The following is a 21,166-nucleotide window of genomic DNA, read 5'->3' as shown; positions in this document are numbered from 1 at the left end:
AAGCATTCAAAATTTTAAATTTTGCTTAGCTACACTAATTTTTACTTTACTTTAATATCTTCAAAGTTTTCAGGGTAAGTATCAAAGTATTTATCGTTTTACTAATTTGGATTTTTTGTTGTTGTTGCAGAAAATGTACTGTTATCAATTAGGTAATTAAAATGGTAATTAAACCAATAACACATCTTTTAAATTACTTATTTTTATATGACATCTACTAACTAATAACTGTAGCTAAGAAGGTTGTGAAACAGTAATACTTTAATTTGTCATTGAGAAATAGAAATGCTAATCTTACCCTTATAAATTTAATCGTAGGAAATCCATAATAAAACGATATAATAAGAAAATTAATTTTAATTAAAAAATTAAATACGTCAATTTAAATACTAAATATTGTTTAAGAGAAGCTCATTACTTACTAACATTCTGTCAATGGGCCGTTGTTTGTTTGAAGCCAACAAACTGGAAATTTCAACCTGTCAGTGGAACAATATTCATCATCGTGCAGATTGTATCCGGAAATTACAGTTCGCCATATTGAATTTCACCATTTGTGTTAAAAAAAAGATGCATTTTAAAATTCTTTAGTTTTTTCTGTTTGAAATTAGTTATCATACTTATAGCTAAACTAATGCAATAGTAGATCAGAACGAGGAAGTGTGACGTCCATACATGTTTAATTGTGTTTTAAAGGATTCTAACTGCGAGAGAAGGATATAATAGTACATTTACTCACATTGACAGATACCATATTCGCAGAATACCAAGATTGGAACAAGCAGGCAGAGTATTGCAGTTTTAATCACTATACTCTTTTAATCACTATATACTTTTAATCACTACTTTTTCTGATCGCAGAGTAAATTTTTTAATTGTCAGCATATAACAACATTGAACATTCCGGTGCTACCAAAACTACGTCGTTGATTAAGATATTATACAGTAGCGGACCTAGAACGCTTCCTTCAGGCAGACCTGCAACATTAGAGTAATATTGCGAGATGCTTTCTCCTATCTTGACGATCAAGGTACGATTGGCATAGCCAAGAGACGATCATTTTAACTAAATCACGCCAAGCTTCATTAGTTTTTGTAATAATGTAAGATGATTAATGCAATCAAAGGCCGAATGGAGATCGGTATTAGTAGCATTGACCTGAATGCCTTAGTCAAGGTGCGAATATCAATAATGCAAGAATTGCACGAGGTTAGTAGCTGTAGATCGGCCAGGGTAGACCATGCATGCTGAAGTGGAGTCAAATAGTCAAATTTGACGTAACGTCTTACGCGGACATACCAAATCCTTCCTCGGGGGGACGGTCCATTCTAGGCTTGAATCCATGACGAACATGTTATTGAGTCGTTCGAGTTGACGACTGTACCACGGGACCGCCTCGAAGTAGGTGTTTCTGAATCATTATTTCCAAAAACTTACTATCTGCCCAAAGCATACAGATTTGACGGAAGTTTGACAATACTACCGGGGGGCTTCTTCGATATTTATGTTTTGTGTAGCTAGAGATGAATTGTGGTAAGCAAAGTAGTTTGCGAACCCATTGTAGATCTCGTTTTCGCCCTCAAACGTTTGATATTTCAACGTCATGCAAAACGGCAGACTGTTGCACTTATGTTTGCTGCTCATGAAGTTCCAGAAAATCTTTGGACGGTAACTAATAGATGCTCGGAAGCGCCGAATGTAGGAAGAGTATAGCGTCTTATAGAGTCTAGAAGGTTCAAGATATTTCCTTCTATTTGAACTGATTCTGATCTGATTTGATCTGATTCCAAATGAAGATTACAGTTGTGTATCTTTGTTTGTTTATTGATGATGGTTTGAATTGAAATGGTTTTAAAATTTGTCAAAAGGGAATTTATGGTTTTGTATTTGATAGATGATGTGTCAAATTAGTACCATTTGCTCAGAGAACTGTCAAATCTATAAAATCGCTTATAGCGAAATTGCGTACATCGAGTATGGCGTATACCGGGGTATAGTTAAACATCGATTATCATTATAATTATAATTATTATTATTGTTATTAATATTATTATCATTGAATGCTTGATAAGTTTAAAATATTGAATAATATTTGATGATTGTCTACTTTAAGCAAACATATTTTGGTCTTGATTCAATGAATATTTCAAAAAGGTATTGAAAGCAATTATCGTTTCCCTCAACACATTTAGCAATATTTCTGTAAAACTTCTTTCAATTTCTGTAAAACTCTGTCAAAACTACTTCCCATCTAACCATCTAAACCGCCACAAAGAAAATACAACCTCAAATGCTGAGCTGAACGATCGCTTGCCCGCTCTAGGGGGATCTAAGTGGGACCCGCAAAGCGGCGCACGCGGCCACCGGCTTTATTTCGCAGCTCAGCGACGACGCCCCACCCCCAGCGCTCTCCTCACCCAACCAACCGCCAGGCAACGGCAGCGCTTGTTTAGCCACGGCACGGCGAAGGCACATTCCGGTCGGCATTTGGAACACTTCTTCAGTCTGCCATAACACCGCGGCCCGCTCGGTTCGGTTCTCGATCATCGCGATCGCCGTCGACACAGACTCGTAGTACCTCGAACGCCCCGGCAGGCAGGCAGAGTGTGTGTTGAGTCCCGGTTTTTTTTCACTTCCCCGTTCACTCCCCCATAACAAAAACTCTTCCCTTTGCCCCTGAACCGGTTTGCTCCGTGTCGGTGTGCGTGTATTCCTATGTTTTCATCTCTCTCCCTGTCCGCCGGGTTAGTGCTTTCGTGCCCAAGCTTCCAAGCGCTGGAGTGCTAGAGAAAGAGAGGAAGCAAAAAAAAAACGTGTCGCTTTCGTCGCAACCTAACTCCGCAAAGTGTCCACCCGGGTGCCCGGTTGTGTGCGTGTGTGTTTGTGTGTGTGTCCTGAAAGTCGGAAGAACGTGGTGTGGCCGCAATTTGCGCGCGCGCTAGCCGAGGTGTGGTCCAGTTCCAGATCTTCCTGCTTGTCCTGCTTCTTGCTGTGTGTGTGCGCGCGCCCAGATGAACCTCCCTCCTGGAGTGCAGACGGTTCCTTGAGAAGGTGCGAACATCGTTGATTTTAAGAAAGAAAGAAAGCAACAACAAACTATTGTGGGATGCACCCATTCTTCCCGCGGTGGTTTAATGTTTTCTTGTTGCGGACGGATGGAGGCTTTCTCCCGCAGAATGGGCCGGAGCGATCGGCCCAAAACCACCGGGAGGAGGCTTGCGTGAAACCAGCACCGTGCCGCGCAGTGTACCAGTTACTTATTCTAATTATCAAGTGGATTAAAACGCAATCGAAGCAACGAGCGTTGGGGCTCGCTTAATTTTGCACGCTGTTCGATTACTTTTCGTGCCGTTTTTTTCCCCCCCCGTGCCGGGCTACGGTCTAATGCGGACGGTAAACGAACGCACTGGCCTGGAAGGCATCAGCTGACGTGCACGCTCACGATCCGCACGAGGACGGGAGGAAATGCAAATCAAAGCGAAAACATACCCACCCCTCCCGGGGCCCTCGGGGGGTGCACTAAACGGAAACAAAACACAAGAAGAACTAATACCCGGACCGGTTCCGCCAGTATGGTTCTCATAAATCATACTGCGCTCTCTGGCGTTTGTTGTGTGCGTTGTTTGGTTTTGTTGGGTGGCTCGCGAGTGCGCGCGAGAGAGTTTTGAAACAGTTCCATCCCCTCCCCAGGCCTCCCTCCGCTTGCTAACGGGAGGTTCAGGGAATCGGGGGCTTCCCGTAGCATAGATCCAGGCCAGCGCCAGACTACGACAGGGAGCGCGTTCGGGATTTTCGTACGCACCGTGTTGTGTGTGCGCACCGTGTTTGCGAACAGTTTGGAGTTCTTTACGATGTAGCGCAAAATAAAACGAGCGGCGCAAACAAGCAACAACCAGCACGAGAACCAGACCCTGGGCACCCCGGGCAATGGTGCCGTACGGGAAGAAGCGCACCCCGTTGGTTAAAAGACGGGAAACGGGAGGAAAGCGAAACATCGCCGTACGGTTCATGTAAATGTGACCGAGTTTCGTTTTGTGCTTGGAGTTTTTTTTTTGTTGCTCGGTACGGTTTGTTGCAGATGCAACGCCAATGAATTCTTCACCAGCGCTTGTTGCGAGACTCCCAAAGCCGAACCGGGTTCGTGCACTCTGACGTAATGGATGGAGTGCTCGCGCGATAGTTTGGGCAATAAATTGGGCTCCAAAGCACTGGTTTTTTTTTTGCTTTTCGCAAACACACAGTTCACGTGCTAAACCTTCCCATCTGGGTTGATCTTTGCCACCCCGAAAGTGCGCGAGATTGCATGGGAAAATGTGTTTCAATGGACGGCGAGCCAGTGTTGCCACTCCACGTTTCAAGATTAATTCTCCTGTCCTGCGACCGGACAATTGAGGGAGCTTAAAAAAAGCACCAAGGTACACACTCGCTCACAATGGTGGAAAACAAAGGCACCATTTTTCCGCGCACAGATTTGCATGCCTTACCCTCGCCGGAGTGCTGTCGGAGTGCTGTCAACTGGCGGCTTAGGCGGGTTTTCTCTTGCCGCGCGATGCTTTTCCTCAATTTATCGCTTTCGTGCATAATTTGGCTTAAAGAAAGACATACACACCAAGTCAGAGAATGAAGGTAATAAAACACAAATCTCTCAACCTCATGGAGAGAAACAATGAAAGAAAGAAGCACACACACAAAAAACGTAACTACACCGACTGGTAATGCTATTGTTTCGAAAGCATGAGTTTTGACATGGAAAATGACCGTAACCGGGCCCGGGTAGGTGTCCCGCCCGACTTCTGCTACCGGGCGATCGTTTTATCTCGCGCTGGTACGCTACACCCCGAACAAAAGGGAAATTTGATGGCAAGTGCATTGACCACCGGCGTATCGGATGCATTATTTGGCGGGCGCGCGCGCGTTATCATCATTTGAGATGCTGTTTTCCCTGCCCGGCGCAACGGTGCCCCTTGCGCCCGGAACGTTTGCTCGTAAGCGTGAAAGTGTTTTTATTCCGCTTCACCGTCATACCCCCCCCCCCCCCCCCCCCGCTTGGCCCTGTCCTGTCGACCCGATCGATTTGAATATGGAGCATAATGCCAAGGCTCCAAAACCGTCCACCACGAACATCCAAACACGGCGAACAATGTCCGGCGTCGGGTGCGAAACGCTCGAAATTCCGTGCGCACCCGTGGGGACGTGCAGCATTGCATTGTGCTGTCTTTCACTTTTTCCCCGACCGTCGCGCGTGCTGCTGTGCCCTGCCCTCCCCGTTTGTTGGGCGAGCTGAATTGGATTTGCTATTTGAAGTGCGCGTTTATTTTCGCGATCCATAAGTGATGGTGGTGCTGGAATGGGGGATGATGTTTGTGGTGTTTGCCGGTTTTGCTTGCACAAAGCGAAGGAACAATAAAGACGATTGATTTATTTGTTTGCATGAAAAAAAAGTGTGCTGCAGGAAGCGAGTAAATGGGGCGAAGTGGTGTGCCTGTTTTTCAGATGGGAAGATTTGCATCATGTCGGAATGAAGGGGGTGGTTTTGGGTTTGTTTAACGTTAAGGGGTTACTTTTTGCACAGTGTTTGAATTGTTGTTACATGTGTTCGGACCTTATCTTGGCACTTTTTAAGTCGTTATCTTTGTCTATGGATGCACCATTTCAAATTTAGCACAACCCAAACACTAAATATAACCCACATTGATACCAAATATTTGATTAAGAGTATAAAAAACAATTCATGTTGATAACGATTGATATAAGTTTGTTTTTTATTATATTTCGTGTACTAGTAACATTTGAATATCCTGTACAGTCATTCGCTGAGTTACGCGACACTCAAGTTAGACGAATTTGAGTAATTTGAATTTTTAATTATTGTTTTACATATACATGCCATACCGGTAAAATTTACTCCAACAATCGTCAAATGCAAAATATATTGAAGTTTTGCTAAAAATTTAAAACAACTTTGAAGACAATTAAAAGTATAATTTTGTAGTACGATTATATTAAAAAGTAATTACTGAGTTTCCCAAAATGTATTGGTTAGTTTCCATATTTGTTGGACTCTTCTCACGATTTATTCACCGTTTTCCATGATTTTGTGTATCGTTTCCACAATTCATTGGTATTGTCTGATTGTATATCAATACAAACGATTCATAAAATTCAGGAACACGCCTCATAAATCGTGGGAACGATAAAAATCACAGGAATCAACAAAAAAACATGAAAATATTGTAAGGGTACAAACATACTGACGATAACTAAAAAAATAACGATGTATAAATTATAATTATTTACGATACCTAGGATTCTTTTATCTTTTGTGTCATGTAAAACTTCATACTAATAAAATAAAATAAAATCATGATACAGGTTAACCAATTTAAAGAAAGAATGGAACACGAATGACAATGTTGCTTGGAAAAAAGAATTGAACGCTTGTGTTTAAATTTAACATTAATTACTTACTTACTTATCAATTACATTACAACTTTTGAAACATATAAAAGACCAATGAAGCATATGTTTGCTTTATGTTATTCATTCTTATATTTCTAACAGTTTAGAGCAATTCTTCTTGTCCACATTAACAAATAAACCACATAAACAACGCGATTTGACATTGAATTATGATTAAAACATTTGTGACTTTGTGAGATTTACAGTTTCAGCCATAGTGAAATAATTCAAAATTAATTTTGCAAAGTCATCTTAGCGAAGTGAATTCACCATAAAAATGTGTTAATAAAATGTTCCAGGTCATACTTAATGCTGTGTGTTGTAATTTGTAAGAATGAATTCGAATCAAAATTTCTTTACTAGTTTTTCTGCCATAAGCACTTTTTTCGATTGCTTAACTGCGTAGCATTAACAATATTTAGCTCATCCGTTTAATTATAATCACTAGTTAATGTTTCATTAAAAGTATTTTAAGACAAGACTAGATGCGTCTTGTCTTAAAATACTATATCCATTAAATGTAAATATTTTTATGAAATAATTCCTTTCACATGTTCAGTTTAATAATTATCTCATGTTCCTGAACAATGATTAACTATAGATCTAATTTTGTCGGCGAAAATTTCCCTCTGTAAGCTCTATTTATCACCATCTTCGAAAATTAAACAAAAAAACATATTGTGTAATCAAAATTTACGCATGCTAAATCATACCTCGGCCTTATTTACGACATCTTGCATCGTGGTTCTTCATCTTCCCTTATCCATCCTTCAACAAATTTATTGCACAACTCCCGCAGTAAGCTTCGCCACGGGAGATGGGAATGTGAAAAATTAAGATGTAATTTCAGCCACCAATCCGCTTTTACGACCATACTGTTCACACACAGACAAAGTCCCGCCAGCACCATTAAACTTGACGAAGTAATATTACCCTCCAAACGGTCAATCAACATTCAATCGAACTTTTGCAGCGGCAATTTTGTGCAAACTTCCCCCTTTCGGCTAACGGGTCGCACTGTGCGAATAAAATTCACCGTTTTATCACGCACCGGGGCAAATGGCACATCAACAACTCACGCACGGCTCTAATTTGGCAGCCGCGTTAACAACTTTAACAGCCGTCCTGCCGAAAAGCTCTAATTCTACGACGGTCCACGAGACGGTTCGGCGGTTCCGCTAATGAGAACCACGGCTCGATTCTATTCTATAACGGGTATACACATCAACGCCCATTAACATGACACGGTAACGATGGCGGCACCTTTATTTCGTCGTGGTGCTTCGGTGGTTGTGTTTGGTGCTTTGTTTCTCCCGGTGGCCCGGATTGACATGTGAAGTGCGCTGTCATAATTAATTCAAAACTATCCCCCCCGAGCCGTTCTTTTGTTCCGCAATTCCACCCAAAGATGGGCAATATTCGGGGTTGCCGTGGAAACTATCGGCCCCAGTATCGGCCACCATAGTAGTACGAAAGCTTACACCAAAGTCAACGGTTTTCGGTCTTCGGTGCGCGGGCTGGAAGATACGCTTTACATTCGTGGCACGCATCGGACGGTGTTGTGGGAGGCCTTGTGCGTGACGGGCCATGCCTGTTCCCGGTCGTTCTCTTTTGCCAGCAACATTGGCTTAACGTCAACTAATCTACCACAGCACGACCAGCAGCTCGTCGCTCGCAGCTCGTTTCGTCCTGCGCGATCAATCGTAGAAAGCATGCCCGGGCGGGATTAGGTCAATCGTGGCTGTAATTTCTCCATTTTAATTTCCCGTAATTTAATTCATCGCTGTACTGCACACTGGCCGCTCCGCGATGCCAGCACGGCCAGGCACCGCGATAATCTGTTTGTTTAATAAGGCGAGCTTGCGGGCAGCGGCCTGCACCATCATGCTGTGTAGTCGATGATGATGATGATGATGATGATGATGATGTTGGGTTTGGTGCTGATGGGGGCTCACGAGAGGACGGTTTTGCTGAACGCCCGCAGGCGTAGGAGAAAGGTTCATCGATGACGCAGTGGTTGCGTTCGGTGCTGCTGCTGCTGCTGCGGTCGCGGCTCGAACGCGTCAGGCTGCGGTTTGGTGTGTTTGGGGCCGGCGAATAATCGGCACCGCTTAGCAAGTCGTGCAGTGTGGGAGGAGTGGAGCGCTCGGAGGAGGTGCCGCATTAATGCGTCAATGCCCTCGCCAGATCCGTGCCCGCTAGGAGGTGTAGCGGAGGAGGAGGAGGAGGTAATGGCAGGAGATGCAACACCGAGATGCAGACAGCATTTCGGAGAAATTCGCTCGATGAAAGATTACACCGTCGCATTCGCATTCGCACGAAGGAAGCGCCCCGCAGTCCCCTGTCACTCGTATCCTTTTAAGCGTTTGAATTGTGAGAAGTCATTGGACTGCTGGACTTTCGGCCTGGGGAAGGAGAAAATAAACTGTATCGCCGGTTGGGCGAAATTATCTTTCTTGTTTTGCTCAACCGCAACCCATCCAAATCCCGGGTTGAGATGTGTCCTACGTTTCTGTTTCTCCTATCTACCAGGGCGGATGGGCAGATGGACCCAGCGCGAATTCATTGCCGGTGTTTTAAGGCGGACGCCAAACAGAACCCAGCTGGCTAAACGGAACCAAGGCTACAGACAGCACAGGCTACCACTGCTGTCACTGTGTTGTGTCAGGCCCGCTCGAGGATATTTTAAGATAATTGTTTCTCCACCCTCCATTCCCTCCGCAGTGCTCTTCCTCAACTTTCACACCGCTCTGGCGGTGACCAGTGGCAAAATTATCAAATGGCCACCGGTAAACCGTTGATTAATTGGGCCCCATTTTCGGGTGGCTACTCTACTCGGACCGAACCAGAGGCGGCCCTTGGAGGTATTTGTGTGCACGGTTTTGCTTTGGAGAAGAATCGGCCCTGGGGTGCCCAGGGTAAGCTGCGATGCTAAATGTTTTGATAAGCTAGAAAAACGCGTCGGTCGCTTTGTGCGCTGGGCGGACGTGGGAAGAAAGCATCGCGATAACATTCATTTGTCGCTTCTAATGCATCATTACAACGGTATCCCCGGACCACTTGGGGGTAAATTGAGACAAATGAAACCGTTTATTTTCAACTAAGCTTCAAATTATACGCTCAAATTAGTGTGAATATTTTAAGGAAAATTTGGAACCAGTAATGTGCTTTTCTTACTGAGCGGTTAGCACAGGAAGTTGTGGTGGGTTTTTCGAGCAAAATAAATGATTTTCAGTGTAAGAATTATTGTAAAAAAATAAACACACATTCACATAAGTATGTGTATTTATGTATAAATACAGTAGAACGTCGATTATACGGTAACGTCGGTTACCGGTTAATCGATTTGCACGGTCCAATAAATGTCAAATTCATATAAAAATGGTCAAATTCACTATTTTTATGATTAATTCACATTGAATTAATCGATTAATCGTTAGTAGAATATTATTTTAATCAATAACAATAGGTTTAACAACTGTTCATGAACAAAAATTAATTTCGAAAATACCACTAGACACTACAAGAAATTGATTGCCTACTTGACCATCGCTGGAAATTTTCGCCGTATGTTTGAACAGCAGTCACATTTATGCGCACGGTTAAGCCAACCGACGGTTAATCCGCCCCCGGATAATCGACGTTCTACTGTATTTAGATTCTATAATGATAATAATCTCTAAACAAACAGGAAAACAAAATTTGACTTCAGAGAGCAATGATAGTATTAAAGACTCAGATGCATCGATGCATTGAAAGTACTATTTTAAGATAAAATTTGATAGTAATAGGGAGATTTACGATTCTAGCCAGTATTTTTTGTATGGAGTTTGGTAGATGGAGGCTCAAAACATGTCAACACTCCATATAAAACACATACTAAATTATGCTCAGAGTTTCAGATTGTTGCAGCCTGAAAAAAATAAACTCATGCAAGATAGTTGTTTGTTTTTGCTGAACCATAAATATGTTATTAAGAAAGGTTAAAAATTGTTTGATTCGATATTTTTAAACGTATTTAAAGTCTTAAACTCGAATTTTAATGCAAAATAACAGAGAAAAAACTGTTTAGAAATGCATCTTTGTTCCTTCGAAAATTTTGAAACTCAACATGACCAAACGAAGCTGTCCAATGGATCCAACCTGGATAATGAATATTATTCCACTGAAAGCAAAGTCCTTATAGGATACAGGTTGATGCATGCCTAAGGAATTGACAAATGAAAGTAAATAGAAGTAGTCTCGGTTTGACAGTTGACAGTTCGTTTGTTTACATATTGTAATGGATGCTGACTCCGATTGATTAATTTTTTTCCGAAATTCTCTTTAAAACGATATTTTTTGAAGATATTGCAAATGAATTAATTATTGATGAGAGCCACACACTCAAAAACACTCAAATTCCTGTGACATTGTGATGAAATTGGCGCATCAAAAACAGTAAATTTTCAGTAAAACCTATGTGTTGGGTGCGAATTTTCGCTGGGAGACATATTACACAATTATACATATTCATATTTTAATTAAATTAAGAAAAACGAAAAATCTCCAAAATCAGAAAAAAAATTCGCCATATTAACACCCCATTCGCTTTGAGCGTGTGTGCATGCGTGTAGAAACTAACGAGACAACTGTCAAATCCATGATCTTTGTATTAGTGCAAAAAGAGCTATGTATCGACCTGTATCATACATGGACTTGGCACTAACAGGCTGAAATGTCAGCCTTCTGTCTTAAAATATACTAAGTGTCAATAATGTAAAATTGGCAGGTTTGGCTGATTATATATTACCTGAGTGACTTCACAAAAGCTCACACAAGTCTTCACTCAAACTAACTTTTGAACAGTTTTTTTTTTATTAAATCCAATAGCTTCTTTAATAATGAAGAAGTGTTGAAGCATGCAACAACCTTTTCATCAATTTCATTCATAAATAATTCAATCATGAAATTGGTTTTTAATTATCCTTCCAAGTGTTGATTGTACATTTAATCAATGATAACGTTACTGAGCGTGAGCGTGAACATGCCCAGCGAGGCGCTACCATCCGCCGAGTGGACATCAGCGCGTTGAAACGCGTGTAAGTTGGAAATGTTCCACCCACCCCTGCCAAGTGAAACCGAGTGGCAATTGGCGGACCACTTTGTGAACAATTCCGTTATGGAAATGACCGTGGAACAGATCGATGTTGCGAAAAGATATACGCCGATATGCAGCTGTAGAGCACGGCGGGACACAGACACCACTTTCCATCACCATCACGCTGGATGCGCGCTGATTATGATAATGCACCATCGACTGGTCGCGGAAAATGAAACTGCCGATGTTATCAGACGTGTGCAGTGACCGGCGATTGTTGATTAGGATTTAATTCGTGTTTGTCACTTTCTGCACCGTTGTAGATGAGCTTTGTATTTTTACGTAAATTTAAATGTTATTTAGTTACTTTATTACTGCACGTTGTCTAGGTTCACTGTTAAGCGACGCTTTCAAAGCATTTTCTCCTTGCTGGTTCCCACACATCAACGCCTTAAAGCTCCACAGTAGATCCATTACCAACCAACCCAACACAAACGCCCAGGCTTTTATGTCTGCGCAAGATATCTCTCCCCAGGACGCCTAACCACATTCTTGCAATTACCGTACGTGATTTGGCTATTCTCGCCAGCCGCATCGTGCGGGTCCGTTGTTCCGTCTCTTTACTTGACATGACGCGGACATTAAATAAGATCCGCGCGCGCGCGGCCCGGGGAAAAAGAAAAGGCAGAAGAAAAAAAAAAATCGAGCAAAACAGCCATCCCAGCGTAAACGAAAACGACGTGAGCAACGAAGACACAAACTAATTACGCACGTCGGCGAGCGACCGTCGTTAAGTGCACCGCGCGGCCTCCGACGCTCGTCACCCACCGCGATGGGTGCGCGTTCTTGCCATAAATGGGTGGCCCGGAGAAAAGTGGGTGGCTGTTGCTGTTCGCTTTGGTCCGCGCGAGCAGAAGGACAAGCATACAAAAAGCAGCATAATGGGAAAGATAATGGTCGGAGAGTGAGTGAAAATGGAAGATGGAAGCAAAAGCATACAAAACAGACCTGTGAAGCCTGTTTACGCTACACACGCCCGATCGTTTAGTTCGGAAAAAAGGGGTCTAAGGAGGGTCTGCGGGTCGCCAGTGGCCGGAATGACATGAAGAACGCAACGTGTGGCAACGAGAAAACATTATTTTCCACATCTCCACACCGTCGTCGACCTTCGCCAAGGCCAGACGAAACTAGAGAGACACGAAACGTACACACGCACACAATGAGGCATCGAGACACCCGGCGAAGGATTCGGCGGCACCAGCTGATAGCTCGGTGTTGACGCGTGTGTTTCATGCCGGGTGGGCTGATCTTTGGTTTGTCTTGTTTTCGTGCCTTTGATTGGAATGCGTCTAGTTCGGGTAACGGGTGTTTTCTAATCTCGTTTTTTTTTCGGCCAGATGAATTGATTTATGTCTGTTGTGGTCTGATGAGGGTGAGATTGTTCAGCTTTTAAGCAGCTTATCTCAGCTCGAACGCCAAAGCATGCCCTATAATATGTAAATGAAATCCCTCTACACACCGTTGCATAACTTGAATGTTGAACCGTAACACTCTTCAATGCTTGTTTGGCTGGGATCGGCGCTTAGCTACTAGAAATGATCACTAAACTCAAAAAATGCCACCATTTAATTCTGACGAACTTTGAAGCCATTCTTCAACCAGTTTCAACCTTCCCAGCAGGTTCGCCGTCTCCCACGAAATTGCAAACCTCACAACTGATCCCACCATCTTCTCACCGTTTCTATTTCAGAAGAATGAAAATACGACGCAATCGTCGGCCGCCCGCAAACAGAAGAAGATGCTCTCAGGGCATTTCCCAACCTGCACCGTAGGATTGCTGATTTGGTTCGGATGCTTTTCCACGCTCGTACACGCAAGTAAGTTTCGCTTCTAGGTACCTCGTGCACCGTTTGAAGTTGTTTGAACATGTTGCAACAAAACATTTCTAGGAACGATTTCACACCGAGTTACTACTCGACGTGCTCCATTCCGTTTAGATTGATCGTGTTCTCGTGCGACCAATGCGACTGGGATTTGGCCCGAACAAAGCTAATATTTCTGCATGCCTAACGTTTTGTAGCCATTCGGGGGGAAAAAACACTTCTTCACACCGATCTTACCCACGCCAGAAAGGCACAAATTAGGCCATCGGTCGGTGTGCCCACCCTTTTTCTCCAAAACCGTCGTACCGATCGTAACATGTGGACGATTGTGACGGATTTCACGCACGCTTTTGTGCCCGTGCGCGTCCGTCCCGTGAAGTTCGAGGTCACGCCTGCTCGGCTGCACTATCATCAACGATCGCGCCCAGATTGGACGATCGCGAATCTCGCATCGAACGGTCAGCGATCGGAAAGTAATTGCCCCATTCCACAAGGGAGGAGGAGGATCCGATCCACCTGGTCCGGATGTAGGTTAATGAGGAGCTAGGAAGTTGGGGCTACGAAATATTGCCAATTCACCGTGCCCCCCGCTCGTTGCGTTCGGTGGGAGCAGCACCTCACCAGCACCGAAGATCAAACAGCATCCGTACCGGCCGTGTGCTGCCACTCGAGATTGTGCCCGCCCGGAGTGCACAGACAGCCCTGACATAGTGGTCAATTTTTTCTCCCATCTAGCTTGCACCAGTCGATGCTTCACCGTGACAGGTGAAATATGAAGAGTAATCGCGGTTGCGCTTGCTGAAGCAAACGCCGGGCACAAAGTTTTGAGTGTTGCAATCGCAGAGGGAAGCCACTGGGCAGCGTTTGAAGCAGTGTTGTGTTGGATTTCGCAAGCGATTGGAATTCGTCATGAGGCGGCAGCTACCATCTTGCAAAGCGATGGTGCTTTGTAATTACTTTGATGATTAATGTTTTTTTGTTAACAACTTAACCTATCCCGTTCAATGCAATCACCTCTTATTGCTGTCTATTGTGGATGGTTATGGCTGTATTTTAATTTTCGCTTGTGAAACAATCACTATTTGCCCCTCTTAACAGCTCGTGAAATTGAAACGTGGCTGCATTAAAGCACACGTAGCTATTGAAATGAATAAATAATACACACATTTTTATATTTTGTATTAAAGTTCATTAAAATTTCAATTCAACAATGACATCAAACCACGATAAGCAATAATTAGACATATTCAGTTTCTTCTGTTCTTTAAAATGATCTAACTAGGTCCACTAAATAGTTTTAAGACAGTTTAGTTCGTTAGTCTAGAAAAGCTCAAAATTGCCCATTACACAAACGAACGAGGAATAAACAGAAATTTGAACAATAAACTGCTTGGGCAGGGTTTCGTGAACTACTAATTACGATTCGACGAAGACTATTAACGGACGGAATGAACGGAGCAACGCACTGACGTTGAACTACTTAACCAGGTTCTTGAAACATAAATAAGTGCGTGAGAACAAATGGAGACGAATTTAGTTGAACGCTTCAACGACCATACAGAGGCACGAAAAAACTTTTCCCTTTTCAGGTTTTGAATTTTAGTTGCAATTTCTAGTGTTTGCTATAAAAAATGGCCTTTTTCGGATGGCTGAAGAAAACAAACGCATGGCGGACGAAGACATGCGTGTAAATATATGTTTAAGAACTACCTTTGATTTTTAACAACTCCTCTTCATTTTTCGCGACAAAAGTGTTGGAATAGAGCTTTCGCATCATGTTGGTTCAGTTGGTTGGTTTTAGACCAGTTTGTGGACTATGTTATATCGAAATACAGCCGAAATTCGCCTAAAACGATCTCATTGAGTTTGGGCGTTATTGCTTTCCGCTGCCTGTGGACACGGTTTTCTGCTTTCTGACATGTTTGTTCGTGTTTTCCAGGAACTATTACACTGTATGAACAATTGCATCGACCTCCCAGTCAAGCAAACATAGTGATGTAGAGGCTTTTCCCTCGGTCTTCATTTTCAGCATCATTTAGATTTTCTTGTCGCTCAGGGTAGTCGGCCATTTGGAACTGGGCTTTCTTTCGATGCTTTGATTGTTGTCTAATAGTTCCAAGATGTTGTAGTTGCCGGGACAGGCCTATGACGTCCACAAACTAAAGCACGGAGTCCATTTTAGATGATACGGGGTGCCGTTCTTTGATTGCGCACGCCTTTGAACGAAGTTGCTTCACTTTTTTGGCCATCACGGTTGTAGTTCGACTAATAAAAGTATCAAATTTTGTCTGCTGACTCATGGGATACTACTATTGAAAGTGTAAATATCGTTTCGTTAGTGCAGATTAAAGCGCATGAAAAATTGACAGTTTTTGTCAATTTTATTACATCCAAACGTTAGTAGAATGATCTGGTATGTTCGCCTGTTCTAGACATTTTGTTCAAAGTTGATAAACAACTCTCGCAAAATCGATTCGGAAAATTTATTGAATAATTTTATTTTTATGACCAAAAACGAATCCCATTTTTCCTATCCTTTCCAGACATCATTCATAATGTGCTGGGTCTGCCGGACACCTGCGTCTACCAGAACCAGGTTCGCACCTGCCGGCTTTCCTTCTCCTGCTGGCTGGAGGGTGGACGGCACGTGTCCGGCTGTGGCGAAAACCGATGGCTCATGTCCTGCTGTGTGTACGACAATGAGCAATCGAGTGCCGTTCTTGCGCCAAAGGTAGCGTACGCCGGACCGATGGTACCGATGGTGCCAGTGCTGCAGCCCATCGTACCGGTGAACCGACCCAACATGCTTGCTCCACCCCAAAGCTTTACCAAGAAGAAAAGCTTTTTCCATCGTCGCTCCGACCAGCTGATGCAGGCGAGTATAATAATCCTCATAAATTCCAATTGGAGCACAATTAATAGTAAGCCTCTTCTTCACCCGCAGAACGAATGTGGCATTCCGCAAACGTCACAGAACACGCTGCAGAAGCGCATCATCGGCGGACGGACGGCCAACTTTGCCGAGTACCCGTGGCAGGCGCACATCCGCATAGCGGAGTACCAGTGCGGTGGTGTGCTGGTGTCACGCCGGTTCGTCGCCACTGCGGCCCACTGCATCCAGCAGGCCCGGCTGAAGGACATCCTCATCTATCTGGGCGAGCTCGATACGCAAAACTCGGGCAAAATTGTTGAACCCCTGCCGGCGGAGAAGCATCGGGTGGAGATGAAAATCGTCCATCCGAAGTTTATCTTCCGCATGACGCAACCGGACCGGTACGATTTGGCCCTGCTGAAGCTTACCCGGCCGGCCGGCTACAAGTCACACATACTGCCCATCTGTCTGCCGATGCGGCCGCTGGAGCTGGTCGGCCGCAAGGGCATCATTGCCGGGTGGGGCAAAACCAACGCCAACATGGGCCAGACGGGTACCAACATCCTTCGAACGGCGGCCGTTCCTATCATTAGTAAGGGAGCATTGGTTTAAGCAGTGACATCTATTATAATGTATGGTGTTTTTTGTTGTGTTTTTAGGTACAAAAGAATGTTTGCGATGGCACAGCAGCAAAAACATCAACGTGGAGCTGTTCAACGAGATGTTCTGCGCCGGCCATTCCGATGGACATCAGGATGCTTGCTTGGGTGACTCGGGTGGGCCGCTCATTATCAACGATCGCGGGCGGTACACGCTGATCGGCATTACCAGCGCTGGGTTCGGCTGTGGCGTTGACCATCAGCCCGGCATCTACCACAACGTGCAGAAAACAATCAAATGGATACAGAGCGTTATCTATGCGTAAGGCAGGGAAGGGGATGCCGTATGTCTTCCCGTGGTGCTCTCTTCACCCCCCAAAAACAGTGCAAACCAGCGGTGCAGTAAAAACAGTATTGATTATTTATTGAGATAGCATTTTAATCAACCTGGCGAAAGCGAATGCAGCACACTATTGTGATCTTTTTTCCTTTTTTTTTTAATCTGCGAACGATGCAAACAAAACGTAACAAAACGATGAAAATCTTCTACCCTTACTAGTGGTGCAAAACGTTTCAAAAGTTACCGTGCTACACAATTTCTTAGGAAGATTTTACCAGTTTGAATGATTGACTGATTGCTCTCTGTATTCTTCAAGTGACGCTAATTCAAGAGCGAGCGAACAATGCAATGAATTTTATGAAATAAATTATTTATCAGACTAAATCAGTTGTTTCAACTAATAACAGTGTATTTGCCGTAATATCACAATCAAAAGATTAAGACAAAGAGACCGAAGCACGAGTGCAACATTCAAATAAAAACTCAACGAAACACTGAATACATAATGCAATTTTTTGTGTATGTCTTTGGGACATGGGAAATGCCTGTATGTCTTCTGCAAGAGATTTGAGAAAATTGTCTGAATATAGTTGGCAGCAACTAACCTGTGATATTCTATGAATTTTCTCCCCTTATGGTGTTTTCTACCAAGAAGGCTGTAAAGGCTTGCATGACAACCTAATCAGTTATACCAGCCTTCAAATATTCATAGGCTTATTCATGAAATCTCGTCTCGTAGTAGGCCGGTCTCGTAGTAAAGTCGTCAACTCGTACGACTTAACAACATGCCCGTCATGGGTTCAAGCCCCAAATAGACCGTGCCGCCATACGTAGGATTGACTATCCTGCTATGGGGGGAAATCAATTAGTCACTGAAAGCCAAACCCACAAGAGGTAAAGGCAGGCCTTGACCGACAACGGTTGTTGAGCCAAAGAAGAAGAAGATTCATGAAATCTATTCTTTCCATACGCTTTTTACAAGGTTGGTTCGTGTGGTTCGATTAAATAATTTGATTTTTTAGAACTTTAAAAAATATATATTAGTTAATCACAAAAGGATGCATTGATGAGCCAATGAGATTTTGCAATCCAAATCATGCTTTCAATATAAACTAGTCGGACAATAGCAAAGCCAATGAATAGAAATCATTGAATGAATAAATTAAATCAGAAATCAGAAACATACTAACCCGTCTGAAAACGGGTAAATATGATAGTGTTCCTTCAAATGTGATGTGAAAAAATTCCTTCAATTTCTGTATATAGACATTTTTACATTTAAAAACAATTTATAAAACCAATTTTTTTATATTCGAAACGAAACGAGAAATTTTATCAAATAACGTTCTATATACCATTGGCTTCTTATATAATTAATAAATTGTATTAATATGCTTCGTAACGTATCATTGCTACTTGTAAAGTTAGTTTCAAATCGATTTGGCTACCGTTATGCGGATTGCATACCCTATGATCAAATTCTTCACTCGCCACCTGTACATTATGCAACCCGCTTTACACCTTCGAGAGTAGCATTTAGAACTGATTTGAATTTTGGTTTGTCAGTTGCTTCCGTTGGATTCGTATTGGAATTAAATGAATATTATTTGAAAAAAATATGTATCTTTCTTAAAACAGTTTTAAAGCCATTTGTTTTGTTTATTTTCCTCACCTATTTCTTCTTCTATTTTGCGTAAAGTCCTACGCGGACATGTCGGCCTATACAGGCTTTCGAGACTTAATTCATTACCACGCATCCGGATAGTCAATCCTTGCTACGGGGGAACGATCCATTCTAGGCTTGAACCCGTGACGGGCCTGTTATTGAGTCGTTCAAGTTGACGACTGTACCACTTTATTTTTCCAGTTTATTTTCTAGGGTAAATGTACCTATAGTGGTGGTAGTACCAATAGTGGTGGTATTGCACTAAAATGCGGTTCATACGGCAAATTACAAGTAATTAAGTTATTTACGTTAGTGTGAAATGTTCTTTAGCCTTTTAAAGGTTTTCAAAGTTAAATGGGGCCATTCCGTTACTTAGTGACCGAAAAATCCATTATTTTGTGAAATGTGTCAACATTTTTCCAAAATCCTTAGGATTTCATAAAGAAACTCATACTTCTGTTAACGTTTTAAATGATCACATACCCACGCAATTACTAGTTTTTCAACACGACTGTTATGAAATGTTATTGTTTTACTAAAATTATTTGCCTTTTGACTATATTTATGCATTTTTAAGTGTTTTTTACCATAGTGCCATTATAGGTACACAAAACAGGCATGTTCCTATAGTGGCTATAGTTATAAAATCAATGAAAACAGGTCGTTTTAGATTTTTTCGAGGATATTTTTGACATGTCGTGCTGTTTTCACTAAAATAAGCAACAGAAATGAGTTTTATGTAGGTAATTTACCAAAAACAGGCCAATATTCGCTTATATGGCTGAATGAAAAATTGACTTCAAATCAAGCACGCTCTTCCGGGTGTAGGTTGACGACAGGTGTGATGCAGTACTTTTGTCAATAGTTTCATTGGTCAAATTTATACATTTTTTTCACGATAACTATTGGTACCACTATTGGTACATTTACCCTATACTTACTTTATTTTTCCTTTTAAGGCGCTACAAGAATAGATCATGCAGGATAGATTAATGTTAAATTCAAATAGAGTAATTTGTTCAACGCCATAGGATGAGAGTTAAATCACAATCACAAAAACAATCATGTATCAATATAGTAACAATCATTCATATTACATCCATTTGTTTTAACTTGATTGAATTGAACTCGATTAAAAATATTTTATTTTGTTTAAAAAAGTCACACATGCCTCTTTTTAATCCTCTAAAATCGTTACTAAGGCCTTTTCCAACAGAACAAAATTGCACGCATGAAAAAGCCATAGGAAATAAATCACACCATTAAAACAGTGCCCCCTGACCACCCGTACCGCACACCGTACCGCTCTATTGAGCTTCCGCCTGTTTTGCACACCTATCGGTTTCCTCTGTTTTTCTCACCTTTTCACCGGCCCAAGCGGTCAAAGTGAAATTAGCCTTCCGAACTGTCGAGCCTCGCCGGCTCCACCTAAACACAAACACACACAACCATACACACACACACTCCCCAGCACCCGAGCACCCATCGGCGGGCTAATTATTTCCCACAGCTAGACCGAGGATCTGATACCGTGATCGCGTCACGGTCAACCGGCGCACACGGTCTCCGGATGGTCGGCCCACGGAAGCGTAGACCTGGTCGGGAGAAATGTTTAACAACATTTTTGCGAAAGTTCCGATACACATACCGAATGGATGTGCCGGGGTCCGGGGTAGGAAGTGTTGTGTTTTTTTTTTATGGCCACCAAAGAGGGGAAGTGTTCGCAACTATCCGCACGATCGCAGAGGCTCGTATGCGGTAGCCACTGGGTAAGTGAAGCATTCATCACTCCCCTAGATGGGTTAAATGTTGTGCTAAATTCGGGCTTTGATCATATTTTGTACGGTAGAAAAAACGTTATGCTATAAAATAAGTTACTCAAATACCGTTTTTTGGGTGGTGGCGGATTTGATATGTCTTCTGATGAAACAAACACACCAGCCGTCAACGGCAAGAATCAGACCATGAGGAATGATAATGCAAAGCTATAAAGCTACCACTTTAGCGCCTGTGGCCGATCGAAAACACAAAACTCCCCCCGGAGGTACTTTACCCTTCCGGATAAACCTTTTTCCTGCAGCTCGAGCAAGCAAGCGAGGGTCGTTAAGGCTGCTTGCTTCGGTGTTTGCTTCCTCCCCATCACAGTGATACTGCGTGTGTGTTTATGTGTGTGTGTCGTGATCGTGAACTGTTCCGTCCGCTCGTTGAGGCTTTTGTGAGCGTTTCCATGTGTGGTTGGCTCGTTTTTCTCTTCTAACCATTGAGT

The 21,166-nt window shown here is 42.8% G+C and overlaps 1 protein-coding gene across 2 annotated transcripts; it reads left to right on the top strand.

Annotated features, from left to right (window-relative positions):
- The first annotated feature begins 2,554 nt into the window (after positions 1–2,554).
- LOC1279958 (serine proteinase stubble) lies at positions 2,555–17,604 on the top strand. Of its 2 annotated transcripts, none has more exons than XM_061657517.1 (5): positions 2,555–3,052; positions 13,294–13,417; positions 15,967–16,298; positions 16,368–16,887; positions 16,955–17,604. In XM_061657517.1, the coding sequence occupies exons 2-5, from the start codon at positions 13,339–13,341 to the stop codon at positions 17,218–17,220; spliced, it is 1,197 nt and encodes a 398-aa protein (XP_061513501.1). In that variant the 5' UTR covers positions 2,555–3,052; positions 13,294–13,338; the 3' UTR covers positions 17,221–17,604. The 2 variants fall into 2 exon arrangements, with proteins under 2 accessions (XP_061513501.1, XP_061513500.1); XM_061657516.1 differs by having other exon boundaries at positions 2,556–3,052; positions 13,291–13,417.
- The last annotated feature ends 3,562 nt before the right edge of the window (positions 17,605–21,166 follow it).

The sequence above is a fragment of the Anopheles gambiae genome, chromosome 3 (assembly GCF_943734735.2).
Source record: "Anopheles gambiae chromosome 3, idAnoGambNW_F1_1, whole genome shotgun sequence".
Lineage (NCBI taxonomy): Eukaryota > Metazoa > Arthropoda > Insecta > Diptera > Culicidae > Anopheles > Anopheles gambiae.
The sequence above is the reverse complement of the archived record's forward strand: the minus strand, read 5'-3'. Positions and strand labels throughout refer to the sequence as shown.

Excerpts from the sequence above, each read along its gene's own strand:
- LOC1279958 (XM_061657517.1), top strand. The coding sequence starts at position 13,339 with ATGCTCTCAGGGCATTTCCCAACCTGCACCGTAGGATTGCTGATTTGG. Across the intron at positions 13,418-15,966 it reads TTCCACGCTCGTACACGCAA|ACATCATTCATAATGTGCTG; the intron begins GTAAGTTTCGCT and ends TATCCTTTCCAG. Across the intron at positions 16,299-16,367 it reads GCTCCGACCAGCTGATGCAG|AACGAATGTGGCATTCCGCA; the intron begins GCGAGTATAATA and ends CTTCACCCGCAG.